At 42.5% G+C, this 16,147-nt stretch overlaps 1 protein-coding gene across 2 annotated transcripts in view; it reads right to left on the bottom strand.

Moving 5' to 3' along the window:
- The window catches only part of baiap2b (BAR/IMD domain containing adaptor protein 2b), a 40,971-nt gene extending 25,813 nt beyond the window's left edge, over positions 1 to 15,158 (bottom strand). For both annotated transcript variants that reach the window (XM_070926788.1, XM_070926789.1), the window contains exons 1-2: positions 15,083 to 15,158; positions 10,234 to 10,320 (exon numbers count right to left, since the gene is read on the bottom strand). In XM_070926788.1, coding sequence (XP_070782889.1) covers positions 10,234 to 10,320; positions 15,083 to 15,152 — 157 coding nt within the window. In that variant the 5' untranslated portion in view covers positions 15,153 to 15,158. The remainder of the gene's footprint in view (positions 1 to 10,233; positions 10,321 to 15,082) is intronic.
- Positions 15,159 to 16,147: the final 989 nt, after the last annotated feature.

Here is a 16,147-nt window from a genome sequence, read left to right as displayed (position 1 = left end):
ACTACACTTCACACTATGCATGCTTCCATAAAATGGAGCCTTGATCGGCATTTATAACAGATGTGTTCATCTATAGACTAATTAAGGTTATTCTTCATTGATCCCTGTGGGGAAACTGTCTTCTCTGGCAGGTCAGGGTACAGTTACAGAACTCACTTCACGCTTCAGTAGAGCAGATGGTCAATCAGAGGTCACCCTGCCACCAGCTGCTGCAGCCAAAAAAATATGGTATGGGATTTTTTTTTTTTGGCCATAATTTCTTTCAGTTATCATAACAATATTCACCAAACTTCAAAAGTAGCTTCTGGGAATGAGCTACAACAAATGTTTACAACCAGACAGGTTGTAAACAAGAAAACGGTTCGTCCAGATTATCGAAACCACTATAGTTGAAATGGACAAAACTCCCTCACTGCACAGGAAAACTCTGAAGACAACTACAACAAGAGCTTCTCTGCTTGTCTAACTTCTTTTTTTTTAGCAATCTTCCTGATAACCAAAACTACAAAGATGAGACCCAAGTTGTAATGAAGCCGAATGATCCTTTAAAATCATCTTTCTGTGTCGTAAACCGGCGACAGGTCTAAGAGCACAGGTGTGTATGTCCTGAGCAAATGACTTTGTCCGTCACCTGGAAGGTTCCCAAATTCCTGGATGTTCTTGTTTCATTGCACCCCTTTAATCCAAAACCTCTCCACCTTGAATTGTGAAATACTGGACTTCTACCCGTCACAACTAAGCTGCTTACTGATAATCAGAGCAGATCACAACATCTGAGGCTTAGAGGGGAGTAAAGCACCTTGTTGTCCGTACGCAGTGTGCGCGGGTCCGGATCAATTAAAGGCTACACAACTTCTGCTTTTGTCTTTTGTCTTTTGTTATTCCATGCCAGTGTCTACAAATGGAAACTGAAGGCAGGACTTTAATTGAGTGCAAGACCATTTCATCTGGCAAACTAGCAAAATGTCCAACCAAATTAAGCAAAAAAGGCCAGCTATTGTTTGAATAATACCTCACAAGATCCATAGTTAAGTCTAAGATTCAGAGATTTACTGCACACGTGGAGAGAAAGTAGGTGAACACCTGTAAACAGCTTCCAAAACACGGCTCACAGAATTAAATTTGATAATTATGGCTTGTGTATCAACCCTGAAACCAAACTGGGGTAAAGTTCATTCTGAAACCTCTCAAGTCTTTAAAACACTGTGTGTGTGTGTGTGTGTGTGTGTGTGTGTGTGTGTGTGTGTGTGTGTGTGTGTGTGTGTGTTGAGCAGTTCTGACTGCAGGGTGAGAACAGGCCCAAGGGCAGCGCTCACATCTGGGTTTATTATCCCAGCTACTTTCCATGCGACTCCTGGGCACAACAGAGGGCGAGAGAGAGACAACCACAGTTAATGGCCATATGGAGGAAGGTGTTTTATGTAGTGTGCGTCTCTGCAGGGACTGTATTATAGCAGCCTGAAAGCAAACACAAGCAGCTCTAATCCCCAGAAAGCTGCAGTGGACGGAGTACAAGGTGCTGCAGGGAGATTTGTCCTCCTGAAAGCCGCATGATTGACACTGTTATTGTTGTGCTCCTCTGGGGCTTTAATTTCTCTAAAATATCGGCTGCGTGCACCCAAACACATTCGAAGACATGCACACATTTCCACTACCGCAAATACAATTCCTTATAAGTATTAACATTAAGCACATAGCTGACAATAAAGTGACTTGACAATGACTCGTTTTGTTGCAGTTTGTACATCTGTCCAGCATGAAAGAATATAATCCTGCAATATGCTGGCAGTTATATAGGGGCCCAAATGTTTAAGCTAACCCTCGCTGTCATCATGTTCCTAGTTATAAATTACAATAACAGCACTAATCCTTGCAATCTGATGAGACACATGTAAGCACGTCCTGTCATAACTGGGCTCTGGTTGATATCTTTACCTCTCCAGTGTCTTGAAAAGAAAAATGAATCCTTTAAAAAAAGGAATCAAGCTACAGAAGATCGATAGGAATGACCAGCAATACATAATCATTACATTATCTGACACAGCAGACGCAAGCTAGACGCGAGGGATGGAGGGGACGGAGGGATGGAGGGGACGGAGGGCATGAGGGGAAAGATGGAGATCAAACCTGATAGCTTTTTGTGTTTTGACAAACACACGTGGACCTCTGCCAGTCAATGTGATCCCTGGCATCCAATTGGGTCCCACAGTGGGAAAATGGCAAGTAACTATTTTCTTTACGGTTTTCTTTAAGTGATGCATCACCTGGGCCACCCCTGTCACTGTCCGTCTCTATGGAGTTGGCACAAAAGGCAGACATAGTCTACATGAGGCGGTAGGAAGGATTGCAGGTTTACAAACGTATCACTTCTTCAGCATTGTCTTAAAAGCCTTGACAGACAAGAAAAGGATTCACTGGCAGCTTCACACTACAGCTTGGTGACAATAAGATAACAAGGAGCTAACAGGTGGTACCATGTTCAGTTTAATGATATAAACTGGGAATCCCACAAGAACAGGGAAAAAGACAGACATAAAAACCTTTGTCTTTTGTCAAAAATGGCTGTCTGTTTGAGTTTGTGTGATCTGGATGTTTGGCAGTCAGTTTAATTCTGCAGTGCCTCAGATCAGAGCCTGTACTTCACATTATTGTCGGCATCATTAAGTCACCATTTGGCTGAATCCCCACATCAAGGACAATGCGACACCTCAAGGACATTTTATAGAGCCTAACACGTTATTAAAGCCACATTAACACCCTATTACATCCATTTGCTCAATCAAACGCTACACAATCACTCCCTGATCTCTTTTTGCAACTTAACTGGGACTCCAAAAGACGTGCAGCTTAGTGTTGACAATACAGCTCGTTTGAAAGTGCGGATGAATGTGACGCTCAAGACAGAAACATGAAATGGAGGGAGAAGAAAAGCAGCACACAGGTGGTGTGGGTTGTAGTAATGAATGGCGGGTGGGGGTGATCAAAGTGCTGGTACTCGGACCTGTGTGCTCTTTTGGCAGCGAGGTTTTGATTTGACCAGAGACTCTGAAGGCTGCTAATGAGCCAGGAACAAATCGCTCTCTGTCTCGCCTTCCTCGTTCTTCGGTCTCTCTCTTCATTATGTGTCTCTTATTTCTTCCCGTTTCTCTGCGTCCTCCCTCACTTCTGGAGGTGACTTGAGGACAAGGACTTTCTAAAGGGCAGAAACAGTAAGGGAAATCTAAACTAGTACAGTGGAGCTCCTCTGATGACGTGCAGACAGACAAAGGATAGCTATGTCTCCCATCTGAGATTGGTCACTTGGGTTTTGGTAATTAAATAGTAAGTTCACCCCAGATGGATATTAAAATACATAACAGGTCAGAGAAAAAAGGCCCAAAACTCACAGCAGGAGGGGTGAGTGCCAACATGTCTGTTATTTCAGCACAATAACTTTATGCCCTAGTAGGACTCTTGCATGACATCATTCTTCCATAATGTCCCACGGGTTGCCCCAAGTGTCCATATGATTGACAAATGCCACTCTAGTCAGCCCAAGTGCCCCTCAGGCCAGAGCAACTGTCCCTCCAGTCAGTCCAAGTGCCCCACTACCACCTGACCCAACAGCCAACAGTTTACCCTAGGGCCAAAGAATCTTTATGGGTTGCCCAACTGCCCCACTAGTACTTGGGCATTTGGGTGATCTAGGGGGACAGTTGGGCCAACAGCAAGGACCCATCGGACTGGCTGCCCCTCTGGCAGTCCAAAAGTGACTGTGGTTACCTCATTACTGCGGCCTTCAGGGGAAAACAAATCCTAAGCCTGACTGTGAAAAAGATGCCCCTTTGTCTTTCTGCAGCGGTGTGGGGGCAGAGGCAAATATGATACACTTGCATAACACATTTATAATTTTCCATCCACTAAAAAAGGCTCAATCATTCTGTTCTGTGACAGCACATCACCAATCCCTCAGCGTTACACAACTCAATTAAATGTAAACTCCCTCAGGTCTGACTTTGTTGTCAGACTTGTCATCAACTGATGATTCAAAATGCCACAATCAATCCTTTTAAGGTTGGACACAAGCAGAAACCGTCCCCTGTAGGATAATGTGCGTGGGATTGGGAGAACTATTACATTGTGAGATGACGAGGCGGGGGTAAAAAGGGAAAAAAAACACTTTTAAAGACTGCTCTTGCTGCGGTTTCCCTTAACACAGAGTAAATGCTGGCTGAATTCAGATTGGGGTCGAAGCTCGAGGGAAATTCAGTCTGTGCTGGCTCAGAAAAACGAGGGTCACGGCAAGGTCACGTTTTTTCCTCAAATTGAGCAGCGCGAGATTTCAAGAGAGACACAGTTGGAGGAGAAAAAGAAAATATTGTGGAAGAATTTCCCTAAGAGATGCTCGGTGACTCAGCAACACAACAGTCTCGTCTCAGAGAGTCGCTGAGGAAGTTGCTTCCCTGTCCTTGTTTATGAGTCCTTATTATTGCTTTCATCTTCTGTTTTCTTTACCTCTGCTTCCAGGAGCAAGTGCTCGTATATCTGCGATATAGTGATTTAAACCACTTCGCTCCCAGACGAAGTATAATTATTTTAGAGACAAATGAGGAGAAAATTATACAATGAAATCCATTGATGAACACTGAACCACAGGAAGGACATTTTTGTCATTTTGACCCACCAGAATTACATTCTCCCCTGCTGTTGCCTAATCTCGGAGTCTGTGATATCGCCGCTTGTCTCGGAGACTTGTTCCCATTTGTGAAAGCCTGCTATCCTTTAACAGTAAGTCTGATGAAGTGGAGGAATATGCCTTGAAGGCCAACACACTCTTCTAAATCGTGTTCCTATGAATTAATTAACCAAGGGGTAATTGTTTCCTGGACCTCAAATTTGGCCATGTGAATTAACCTTTAATTGTTTTAATGAGATGGATTTTATGCTAAAGCATGTTCAGCCCTCGGCAATGGGAATACATGAGAGAATGATGAGAATTAGATGAGAGGGATGGAAGGAAAATTTAATTAGAACCCAAAAATGGAGCATAAAATATGTGGACACTGTGTTAATTAGCCATCCAACAGGAAATATCTAGTAGGGTCGTAGCTGGAGTTCTAGTGAAAATGGTCAAGAATGTTTTGGCTGAAACTTTTAATAGATAAAAATATATGGAAATTTATCAGTTTTTATTTTTAGTGTGTGTAAAACTTAAGTGAAGCTCACTTACTTTGGGCTTTAGTTCATAACCATTAACCCATTTCTCTTGCCCTCTATTTTTCTCTTCATATTCTTTTTCCAGAAGCATTTTTTTCAAGAAACATTTACAGAAGCAAAATGCAGTTGAAAATCTGTTTAAATGGATCCCTTAAAAAAAAAGTTTATTTTAGAAGATTCTTCTTGATAATTTTATTTATAATTTTAAATTAGCATTTTGCTACATTCTAGTATAGACGACATATTTTATGTTATCCATTTTATGTTGTTAGTCCATGACTCACTGTTATCGCAGTTAGGCTTTCCTGGTTAGACAAAGGTTTAATCGAATGTTAATAATCCTCTCCATCTTTTACTCTAGACTAAAAACCTCCATTTGTGATGTTGTCTCCACTGTTACATACTGCAAAAGTCTGATTGTGACAGTGTGCAGAAGTTTCTCCTTCTAAGAGTTAGGACCTGAGGACAGAGGACGTGACAGGTGAAGATACATATACGAGTTCATGTATAAACTGTATAAAATGTAGATTCAGATATAGAATCTACTAACATGAAATCGGTTACATCCACAAATTATACAAAGCAAAGCCAAAATGGATGTTTTTCTTTGTGCCTGAGCACAGACCTGACGGAGTACCACCTCTGCCCAGATTTGCATCTGAATGGCAGAGCCCTTATATGGTCAGAAAGGGGAACCGGAACTGCAGGAGCTTCCTATTTTTTTCTCTCACAACCATGTCCATATTTAGTATACGGAAGAAAGACGATGGTGTTTTCACCGTACTGACATCACCGACGAGCCATTTTTGGGCTGCAGCTCGAGCATCGTATTCAGTCTCTCCTCCTCCTTCGAAGCAGCTCCAGTCGAGGCGTTTCGTTTTATCTATTTTTAGAAATGTGTGCAGAGTCGGCGTGCTCTCCCAGGGCTGCCTGAGCTCCCACATCAATGCGGGGGCGTTCGCAGACACAGAGAGAGCAGTAGTGAAAGAGGAGAGGATGCGTGGGGCGACACTCCACACTGCAGTCGTGGAGTATCTCATCTCTCCACACAGGGAGTCATGCAGCAGAGCAGTTGTTCAAACTCTGACAGCATCGTGTAAATTAAGAATAGCTGAATGAAACAGAGTGAGGCATCATTTCCTCTTCCTGTGCAGAGCTGTCAGGGCTGTGTGGTATCAGCTGTACAAAATGATAAACAACAGCGCTCTCCATAAACAAGTGTCCCCATGAGGACGTGAGTCAGTTTATTTCAGGCTACAAAAGTGGATAATAATCATGTAATTTTTTTGTCTTAATTACTCAGTTTGAGCACCGCCTGCTGTGGCATGTGAGGGTGTGCACTTGTACAGTATTCAGTATGGGTATGTGTGTGTGTGTGTGTGTAGGCAGCTGAAATCTACCATTAAACTGTTCCCCTGCCTCTGCTGCTGTTTCTAAAGTGAGAGTGTTCCAGTGAAAATTACAAGCTACAATCACACACACACACACACACACACAGATGAACATCTGTGTATAATAACTTCTTTAGCAGTTTTTCTCATTTCGATAACCATGTTACTGATAACAGGAGTCAGAACATGAGGGGTGGGTATCCAGAACCAGGTGTCATCCTAGCTTCAGCCCCTTATGGCTCCTTATATGGTGACCGTGATCTTTATGTATTGGACTTAACCAAGAAGACACACAATATACGTGATTGACAAATGACACCGGAAAATCTGCTGAAAAGTAACCCGTGTTTGATTTTTGCATATTTATGTTTCCCTTTATACCCAATAACAAAATAATCTGAAACAAGATTCAGTGAGAACCAAGAATATATAATAATAATAATAATAATAATAATCTGAATCAATAAAATCAGTACCAAACCCTAAACCACGTGGATCCTCAGACCCATTATTAAACCAGCTACAGCAAGATGACGTTCCTGTTTGTTCCTTTCACTCAGCTGTGGAGGTATGTGAGGCATCTGTTCACTATGTTCAATTATGCTGCAGGAAAAAACTGACTCAATCACACGGAAGAGTATTGATCTACGAGTCCATGACCAAAATAAAACATTTAATTCATGGCTCCACCTTAACGCCCGTAAACTTGCATGCTAAAACAATTACAATAGGATTCATTTCCTGTTTCTTCTGACTAGTTTTTAAACTTTCCTTCAAGGAGAACAGAGGTGGTGTTATCCATTAAGTCTGGATATTATTAGCGATGCTAATAAAGCAAGTTAATTTATCAACAGTCCCGTGCTTCTCCACCCTACATGATGTTCTTCACTTTCTCCATCAAGCTGAATTTCTCAAACCTGCCCCTTTGTCTTCTCCTTATTTCGCCCTGTCACGTGCAGTTCCGCATCCTCTGTTCATGTGCTAACGTCATTAGCTGCTGTTCATCTTAATACTCTGATTAATTACATTGTTTGAACGAGTACAGTCAGAGTGAATTCTGGCAGAAAGGCTCCGTCACCTCAGAGAGTTCCAGCGGTTTAAAGTCTAGCCCTGTTAATTCAGCTCTGTGGCACCCAGACATTTTCCCCTCAACAAAACCCAATTAAATGCACAATCACAAGTTCGCCAATTTTACAAATCTGCCTTCAGTCCTCAGCAATTATAAAGTGCAAGGTAAAACCCCGGGTGAGTGATTATCCCTGACACACACACGCACACACAATTATCTGAGGTCTTAGCTCTGCTCAGTCAGAGACACGTGCCGGCTGAGGAAACACACACACACAGTCCCTGTTATCTGGTAATTAATAAGCTAGCAGGGTTTACTGTATGCCACAACAGTAAAGCGCTCCACTTTTCTGTGACCTCTTCTAGACCAAAATAGACCGAGGTGGTGGTGGTTTGCTAAAAGTCAGGATTTCTATCATTATTATAGTTACAGGCTTTAAAACGCATCAGTGAATCTGCCTAATTATGTTAATATTTCTCTATTCATTATTTTTTCTGCCTTTCAAAAGTATGATAAGAAATGCAGCTGTAGAACTGAAAAGATGCATTCATGTGCATTTGTAGAGAAAAATGGCCTCCCTGCAAAAAAAGTTTGTTTTGGACGAGTCGGAGCTCCCCACGATCACATGAACATGCCAATAAACAAATACTCCATCTGTGGGAAACATTGTCATCAGCATTTAGGAATCCTCCTAAAACTACACGTTTCATTCTTTTTGCATTTCACCAGGTCATTTGCATTCTCTCACATAATTTACTGAAGCCGTAAGGGTTGCGTTGTCAGAGCAACTCCCCTTTCAGTCTGCACAGACCACAACTGCTCTGAGCCCTGCTGATACGTGGAGACGGCATCAATCCATTCTGCCCAGCCTAGTCGGTCATTGCACTGGAGGCAGAAGCAGGTTCTGCCGAGTTAAAAAGGCTGCTGACTCACGGTTAGGCTGCCAGAAAAAGAAATCGAAAAGGAACACAAAACAGGCAACCCCAAAACACACGCAGACAAAAGACTACAAAAGCACTGTCGTGTAAGACAGAAAACATGAAAGGCACAACAGCAAAAGCAACCACGCTGATGGAAATGGGGATGTACAGATGGATGATGGGATATCCTGTACTACATAATAACATGGACATACGGTATTTTACTACACAGGTGAGGTTAATTCATGAATACAGAGTTCATGTCTTTTGAGCATTTTTTGTGGGATGCCGAAAAACACAGAAAATGTAACAATTCCGTTTTATAGACATTTTGGAGATGGAAACATCTGCAGGACACAAAATGGTTTTTAATTTTTAATGTCCGACATTTTCAGATGAAGATAAGTGTCTTGGATTACAAAGGCTGTCACTTATATTCTGTGGTTGTTTTTAATAATTGAATGTTTAAGATGAATCATTGGCTCGTAAGTTCATTAAAGCTAAAGGATTATAGCAGGAAGTAGACAAATCTCTAAGCTTGAAACATCTGTGATACGAATTATGGCGTCGAAGCTGGATGGAGCGACAGTAATGAGCTTCTCAATTTTCAAAATTAGAGTGGGCGCACAAGCTCAACAGAGTATTTACTCAAAAGAGACACAGGGAAGAAAAATGAAGTGATGAAGCTCTGGAAGAAGTACCCAAAAAGGTCTCCTCATGAATAATGAATGCTGCTTTTATATCCTCCTTATTCACCTCGGATATCCCTGTTTTACCCTCCTCTCACATCTCTCCCCCCTTCCTTCCTTCCTCTCCTACCCTGTTTCAGTCCACGTCTGCTATTTTAAGTCACATCAGGGTAAAGGAACCAAAAGGATGCAGCGGTCCAGGGCTAACGCTCTCCTCACACTCCTCGGCATGTGACTGGGTCCACAACTATGACACAACTTTGCACAGAGCGCGACGATGATATACAGGCCTGTCTTACTAAATACAGATATTTCTACGTGTGTATTTGCTATTAACGGGCCTTCAATTCTCACCTATGCAATTATCACTTAAAGGTAAGTCTATAATGAGCAGAACCAGAGCTGATCCACCACACGGAGCTGAACGAGCTGGGGAAACCGTACCTCACATCCTGCTGGAAACAGGAAGATTTTTCATTTGCACTGAAAATATATTGAGGGCTTATTATGAATGGAAAGCAAATCCACCTCGCCATGTGTGCTGCTGTGAATATCAAATGCCAGACAAATTTGTGAATTTATTATTTGCTCACAGTGGCACAATAAAAAAACAACTGGAGAGCGTTTATCTTTCCTGATTGTGAGGAAAACAAGAGATTCACCAAATGGGCATGCTGTGACAAACATGCAGAATTAATTCTTCACAAATTAGAATGTTTCTGGTTATATGAATTGGGTTGATACTGCGGTTTGGAATTCATTTGACGCAGTAAGGAGTTGAAAACAGTTGCTCTGTTTTTAGGATTTACAGTCTTTAAGCACTGAATTACTGGAGTGTGTCTGCATGTCCGGTTTCAGGTTTGTTATCAGCTGCTTCTGCTCTACAGCACGAGCCATTGCATTCACCATCTGCTTGTGCAACCCCCCTCCACCCCACCAGGGGTACTATAGCCACTACGAGGACTCACCAAGATCCTTAGAGCCTTGACTTTCGCTGGCCATCTCGCCCATCCGCACCAGAGCGTCGAAGTAGCCCTTTGCAGCATATGTGACACCTGGAAACATGGAAGCATTGGGCATCAGATCAAGGGTGCGGAGTTGAAATTATGTCTTCTTTAGCTCTGCAACCCTCCCCTACAGCCCCCCCCCAAGAGAGGTAAGGTTGGGCATGGGAAATAAAGAGCGACAGGCGGAAATGGAGACCAGGCAGGAAAAGGAAAAGCTCTATGGAGGCAACTACAGGAAACAGAGAGAAAGCTAGACTAATCTCAAGCAAGACAAGTTTTAAAAAAGTAAAATTACTTCGGAGTAAACCTTTTTAAAAGGATTAGTTTACCCAAATTACAGAAAAAAACATGTTCTTAATTGCCCATAATGGTATCTAGCCATTGCAAACAGCTTCAAGTTCTACTCTATCTCTGAAACTTCTGCCAGGATTAGGTTTTGGTAGCCGGTTCCATTTTGGATCCGATTCCACGTTGGTGAAATATGTGGAATTGCTAAGCTCAGAGGCCAACATATCTTCTCTCTGTACTTCCTCTTATTTGACTTCAAAGTGCGACGTACAAAACATTCAGCTTCCTGTTTTTAGCTGGCGCAGACCATCATTGATGCCTGCCGAAATGACATAGCTAATTAACGTTAAACCCGTGAGTAACGTCCCTAAAGGCCATTGTCTAGTTAATATGCTGTCTGTAAAGTGGAGTCTGCACTCGGTAGAAGATCTTCTGTTAGAGAAAGAAGCATCACTCTGAAAGCGTTCAGACCGAAAACAGCCTTGCATTAAAACGATACAAGAGGCTGCGCTGGAGGTGGGCATGTTATTTGAAGTACGATATAGAGTGAAGTCCAATTTGAGTAATGGATCTGAGCACATACCAGTTTGAAGGCTTATCAAACGCCAAAACACTGCACTGTCTGAACATAGCCTGACACCACTCTACAGTCACAACTGTGACAGTTCAACAAGACAAACATGTAATTCTTCTATAGTGTAAAACTTATTGTGTCACAGCACGTTCAGTAGTTCAGATCTCCCTGTAAATCTTTCATGTAAATCATATTGATATTTCAAGCTGATCAGCTTAATAGTTCTGAATATAGAAAAACAGCTCAACCTAGATTCTATAGTTAGTGATATGAAAAGATGTGAATTCAACACTGGGATTGATGAGATTCGATAAAATGCGATCAAACCTCAGCCCTAGCAATCGCCCTGGAGGTGAACGGAGGTTCATTTGTGCTACTTGAAGCATTCAAAAATGACATTTCAGCAGTTAAAACAAAAACTGTCTACATGGCTAGATGGCTGGATACCACTGAGGGTATGTATGCAGAAAAAGGTGTTTTTTGTAATTTGGATGAACTGAATTTTTAAAATCATTAACAGTGCCATCTTAACAACTCCCTACTTGAAAAAAACAAAACAACTTTCCACAGCAATGATCAAAGCACTCTGCAATTCAAATACTGAATGTCAGCCATTATTCTCTGCGGTGCATTGTCACACAAGCAAGAGACACTGGCTGAGACATAATGGTGACTCAGGCCTTAAAAATGCGGACAAGATGGCCTCAAGCAGCAGCGACGGTGAATTAAAGCAGGTCAGGGGTTAGCCACACAAGGACTGACAGCCATGATGACAGAGGACACATGTCCAGTCGGGAGATACATATGGATGAGGGCTGAGCTTATTACAGAGCCGTCACGTTGATGGGTGTTTGTGCTTTGAACTGCCAGAGGACACTCATGCAGAATCCCCAAGAGAGGGGAAAAATGAGTATTTATATCTCCACATGGAAAACAATGTGAATATATTCAAGTTCAAGTTGAGTTCTAGTTGTTTTCGTGACGTGGGTCCACAGAGACGCTGAGCCAAGCTCGCTGCTATGCAAGTTATTGTTCTGAAAATGAAGACGGAGTCTGGCTGCTCAGCCTGTAAACATACTTAATTTCGTTTCTTCAATAAGACAATTTTGAGACAACTTCTGAAATAACTTGGCCTGCTTTCTTTCCTTTTCTTTATCAAAACCATGAGTTGAGATAAAAGCCAGTAAATCTCTACACAGCAGTGCAACCCTGTCCGGTAAGCTATGACAAAGAGACAAGCCAAGACCCTTTTGTGGCTTTTCCTAAGCCTGGTTTGAGTTAAGGCTAGGTGGGATATAAGAGTGTGGGAGAGCGAGGGGATGGAGGTGAGGCTAAGACAGCTGGGAGAGCACAGCTAATTTAATCGATGTCTGGAGAAAACCCAGCTGGGAGGAGAGCGGGGCCAGGTGAGGCAGGACTAGCTTGAGGGGATGCTTTGCTTGTCTGTGAGCCGAAAAATGACAGAGAGGGAGGGAGGTAGGAGAAGAAAGGAAGAAGGAGGGTCTGCCTGAAGAGGATTAGAACAGGGATATAAAGCCGATACAGAGCGGAGAGTGTCAGTGTAAATGAAACACAAACAAGAAAGATGTCTCTATCAGCTGAGATTGGATGCACTCCATCTTCCTTCCCACTGAAATCAGGTCTTCCACAACGTCAATCAAACCTTCTCTCACATTCCTTCCCAGTAAGCAGTGATTTTATGATTTGCAGATCCAAAGACATCTGGGTCAAAACTGGGCTAGTTTTTAGAAGTCTATACGTTACATGTGACTATGTTTGGTGTGTAGTTAGGACCTACATCACACTGAAATGTGTGCTCAACAGATTTAGACGACAAGATTGATAGTTGATTAATCATTTAAATCATTTATGAAGCAAAAATGTCCTGGTTCCAGCTTCTCACACGTGAGGATTTGCTGTTTTCATTGTTAATTAAATATATGTGTCTCTGCTTTGGACTTTACAAACAAGTAACAAAACAACCAGTTTTTTAAAAAAAAGGCGTCACTTTGGGCTTTGGGAAATACATAAACAAGATTATCAATCGATTAGTTGAAGAAATTGTTGGTAGATTATCTGAAAATAAATATATTTATATATTAGTTGTACCCCTATTTCAAATAAAGCAATTTAAATTCAGTTGAAGCAACAGTTATATGTAATCTAGATCTCTTAGCCAAATGTAACCCAGTTTTAACAAAGATCAGATGTCTTCTGACCTTCAAACAACCAAATCGTTGCTTACTGGGTTCTTTCCTTTCACACAATTAGCCTCTCCCAGGTGAGATGTCCTCTCGGCCCTGAAAGCAGCCTCACAGCTCCTGTCTGCTACAGTGCTGCACTAACCTGAAATAAAGATTTTGATTAAGACTGAATTCCAGCGAAGCACCACATCCAAAACCACACTACCCACATCCAGTCCAATCAAGCCCAAATGCTTTTAGACACAAACAAACAAACAAAACAGACCAAGTCAGCTTCCTCCCTTCATCATGCATGTTTTCACACTCCCCAGAGATGCAAACTGGCCGTCCCAGCTCTACTTATAAACCCAGAGGCTGCACTGGCATTTTTCCTGTGGCAATAGATGCTCGCTGGGTGCCCAGCCCTGCTCTGCTCTACTCTAAACCATGCCTCTGTGCCGCTGCCTGGCATTGATGAAGTGTAATCCCCACTCAGGGAGTCGCAGGGCTATTTTTAGCCTTATCTATCACACTGGAGTGAGGCCTCCTTTATTGGTCTTGTGGGCTGCTGAGTCTTCCCTGCATCTCCCCTCCAAGCACACGAAGGAGAGCCCAGCTCAACACAGTGCACACAGCATACCAAGCACAGCCGCACCAGCACTGAAAATGAGATACGATCCAGATAACCTCCTCCATGCAGAGTGACATGAAAGAGCGGAGTGGAAAAGAGGTTTTCTTATCAATAAATGAGCTCAACATGCTTAGAGGCTTCTCTTATCTGACGACTTGTACATGGCAACGCTAAGAGCGTTTCCAGCCTGATCTGGAAGCATGAAATATCTTAATCAATGCTGACTGGGTGACTTTAATCAAGGACCATGAGACACTTATCAATAGAAATAGACATAGTCTTCATCATTGTCCTGAAGAATGTCCAGCAGCTTATGTCACATCTTTCAGCAGTTTCTCCCAGTGTTTCTGAATATTTCTCTACCTCCTCCTGTTTTTTATTTTTTACCCCGTCTTGTCCTGGATACCGGCTCGGTCTGTTCTCGTTTCCTTGGCCCCGTGGGGGGGCACCGTTATTCTCGCAACTCCTCCTGTTCCACTTCCTATTGGCTTATGCTCCACTTAGCTCCCCCAAGACATTTCCAGTGCTTTTGTCTTTAACCTTGAGCCACTGCTGCATGTACACCTCAATCTCTCTGCCTTTTTCTCTTACACACACACACGACCATGCAAACACACCTGTGCAAGCCACAAAAAGCAAATGACACAGGACGTACAGTAGAGGCGGACATTTAAGATCTATGAACCAGTGTCACAGGGAGGGAGGAGGACGCGTGGACATGGACATCATCACAGAGGAACAATCAGAGGACATCAACCCCAGAGATTCATCTCTGATAAGCAAATCTTTAACATTTGAAAAAGATCTTCAGTGTACACATTTATTCGGACACAAAATACCCGAGGACTGTCTCTGCAGGGGGACATTACTGCTGTCACTTTCGCGACAGCACAACAAGCTAGCTTCTGTAGTTGAAAGCCTAAAACGACATCGAGGGACTCTGGCTTGATGCCGACATCAACAGTAGGAACTGAATGTCTGTGTCGTCATCACACCACATCTCTACTTGACGTTAATTAAGAGGATATAAAAGTGTCGGGTCAGTTGGCCCCCCCGCCTGGACTACTGGACAGACAGGAGGAATGACAGAAGGACGAAGACAGAACCAAAATAAGAAATGCTTGGTGTACTCACTGGTGAGCGCCTTCTCGTAGCTTTTTCCCATGGCTATGAAGTTCCGCAAGCAGGGGTTGAACTGCTCCATGATGGACTGGAAAGGGGAAAAAAACAGCACGTTTGGTTAGTCAAGTAGAAGGAAAGATAGCGATACAAACACTGATATGAGCTACAATGACAGAGCATCACTCTTTACTGGGGCACGAACACACAGCAGAGTCAGCCGAGCCAACCAGGAGGAAGAGGAGTGCAGCAGGGATTCATTTCAAGCTCACAGCGAGGACTGGAGGGATGAAATAGAGGGAAAAGGAATGAGAAAGAAAGAGAGAGAAGTCATTGGGTGTGTGTGTGTGTTTGTGGAGGAGGGGGGGGGACTGTTTCCTCTCACCTCCCCTGCTGTCTCTATTAAAATAAGACCTGATTTTGGCTGCAGACTCCCTCAGCTCAGCAGCAGACCTGGACCCATTGCTATTTCCCTCCATCTCTCCAACATCACTGAACTCTGGCACACTGTTCCTGCTAATTACTTTTTTTTTTTTTTTTTTTTTTTTTTTTTTTAAAGGTCAGTTCACTAAAATTATAAATAAAACACATTTTTCTCACCTAACTCTGGTGGTATCTAGCCACGGTGTCATCCAATCTCAAAGACAGATCTCAAAACCTCACAAATAAAACCAAAACTATTTGTGTGGGTAGATACAACAAGAGATAAGAGAGTCTTTACCTGCCTACCTATTGACCCTATGAAGCTCCATGCAATAATTTGGCACCATAGCGACACCCTGGTCAGGTCAGAATAAGCAGCTGCACTAAACAAGGTGATACTACTCAGAGTTCACAGATCAAGGTGGAAGAAGAAGAAACGCAAGCGAAAACGTAGAAACATTGTTATGATTTGTCATATCACGTTAATTCAAACAAGGTCATTCTGTGACAAGCACAGCTCAGAAAATATGCTAATAGAAAATATGGAGTAAATGCAAAAAAAACTGTTCTGTTGCAAATGGTATTTCTAAAAAAAAATAATAATAATAATTCACGATATATGATCTAAATCTCGCTCTCGGTTATGAGTGTGTCCAC

This window comes from Enoplosus armatus, chromosome 20, assembly GCF_043641665.1.
Source record: "Enoplosus armatus isolate fEnoArm2 chromosome 20, fEnoArm2.hap1, whole genome shotgun sequence".
Taxonomy (NCBI): domain Eukaryota; kingdom Metazoa; phylum Chordata; class Actinopteri; order Centrarchiformes; family Enoplosidae; genus Enoplosus; species Enoplosus armatus.
The sequence above is the reverse complement of the archived record's forward strand: the minus strand, read 5'-3'. Positions and strand labels throughout refer to the sequence as shown.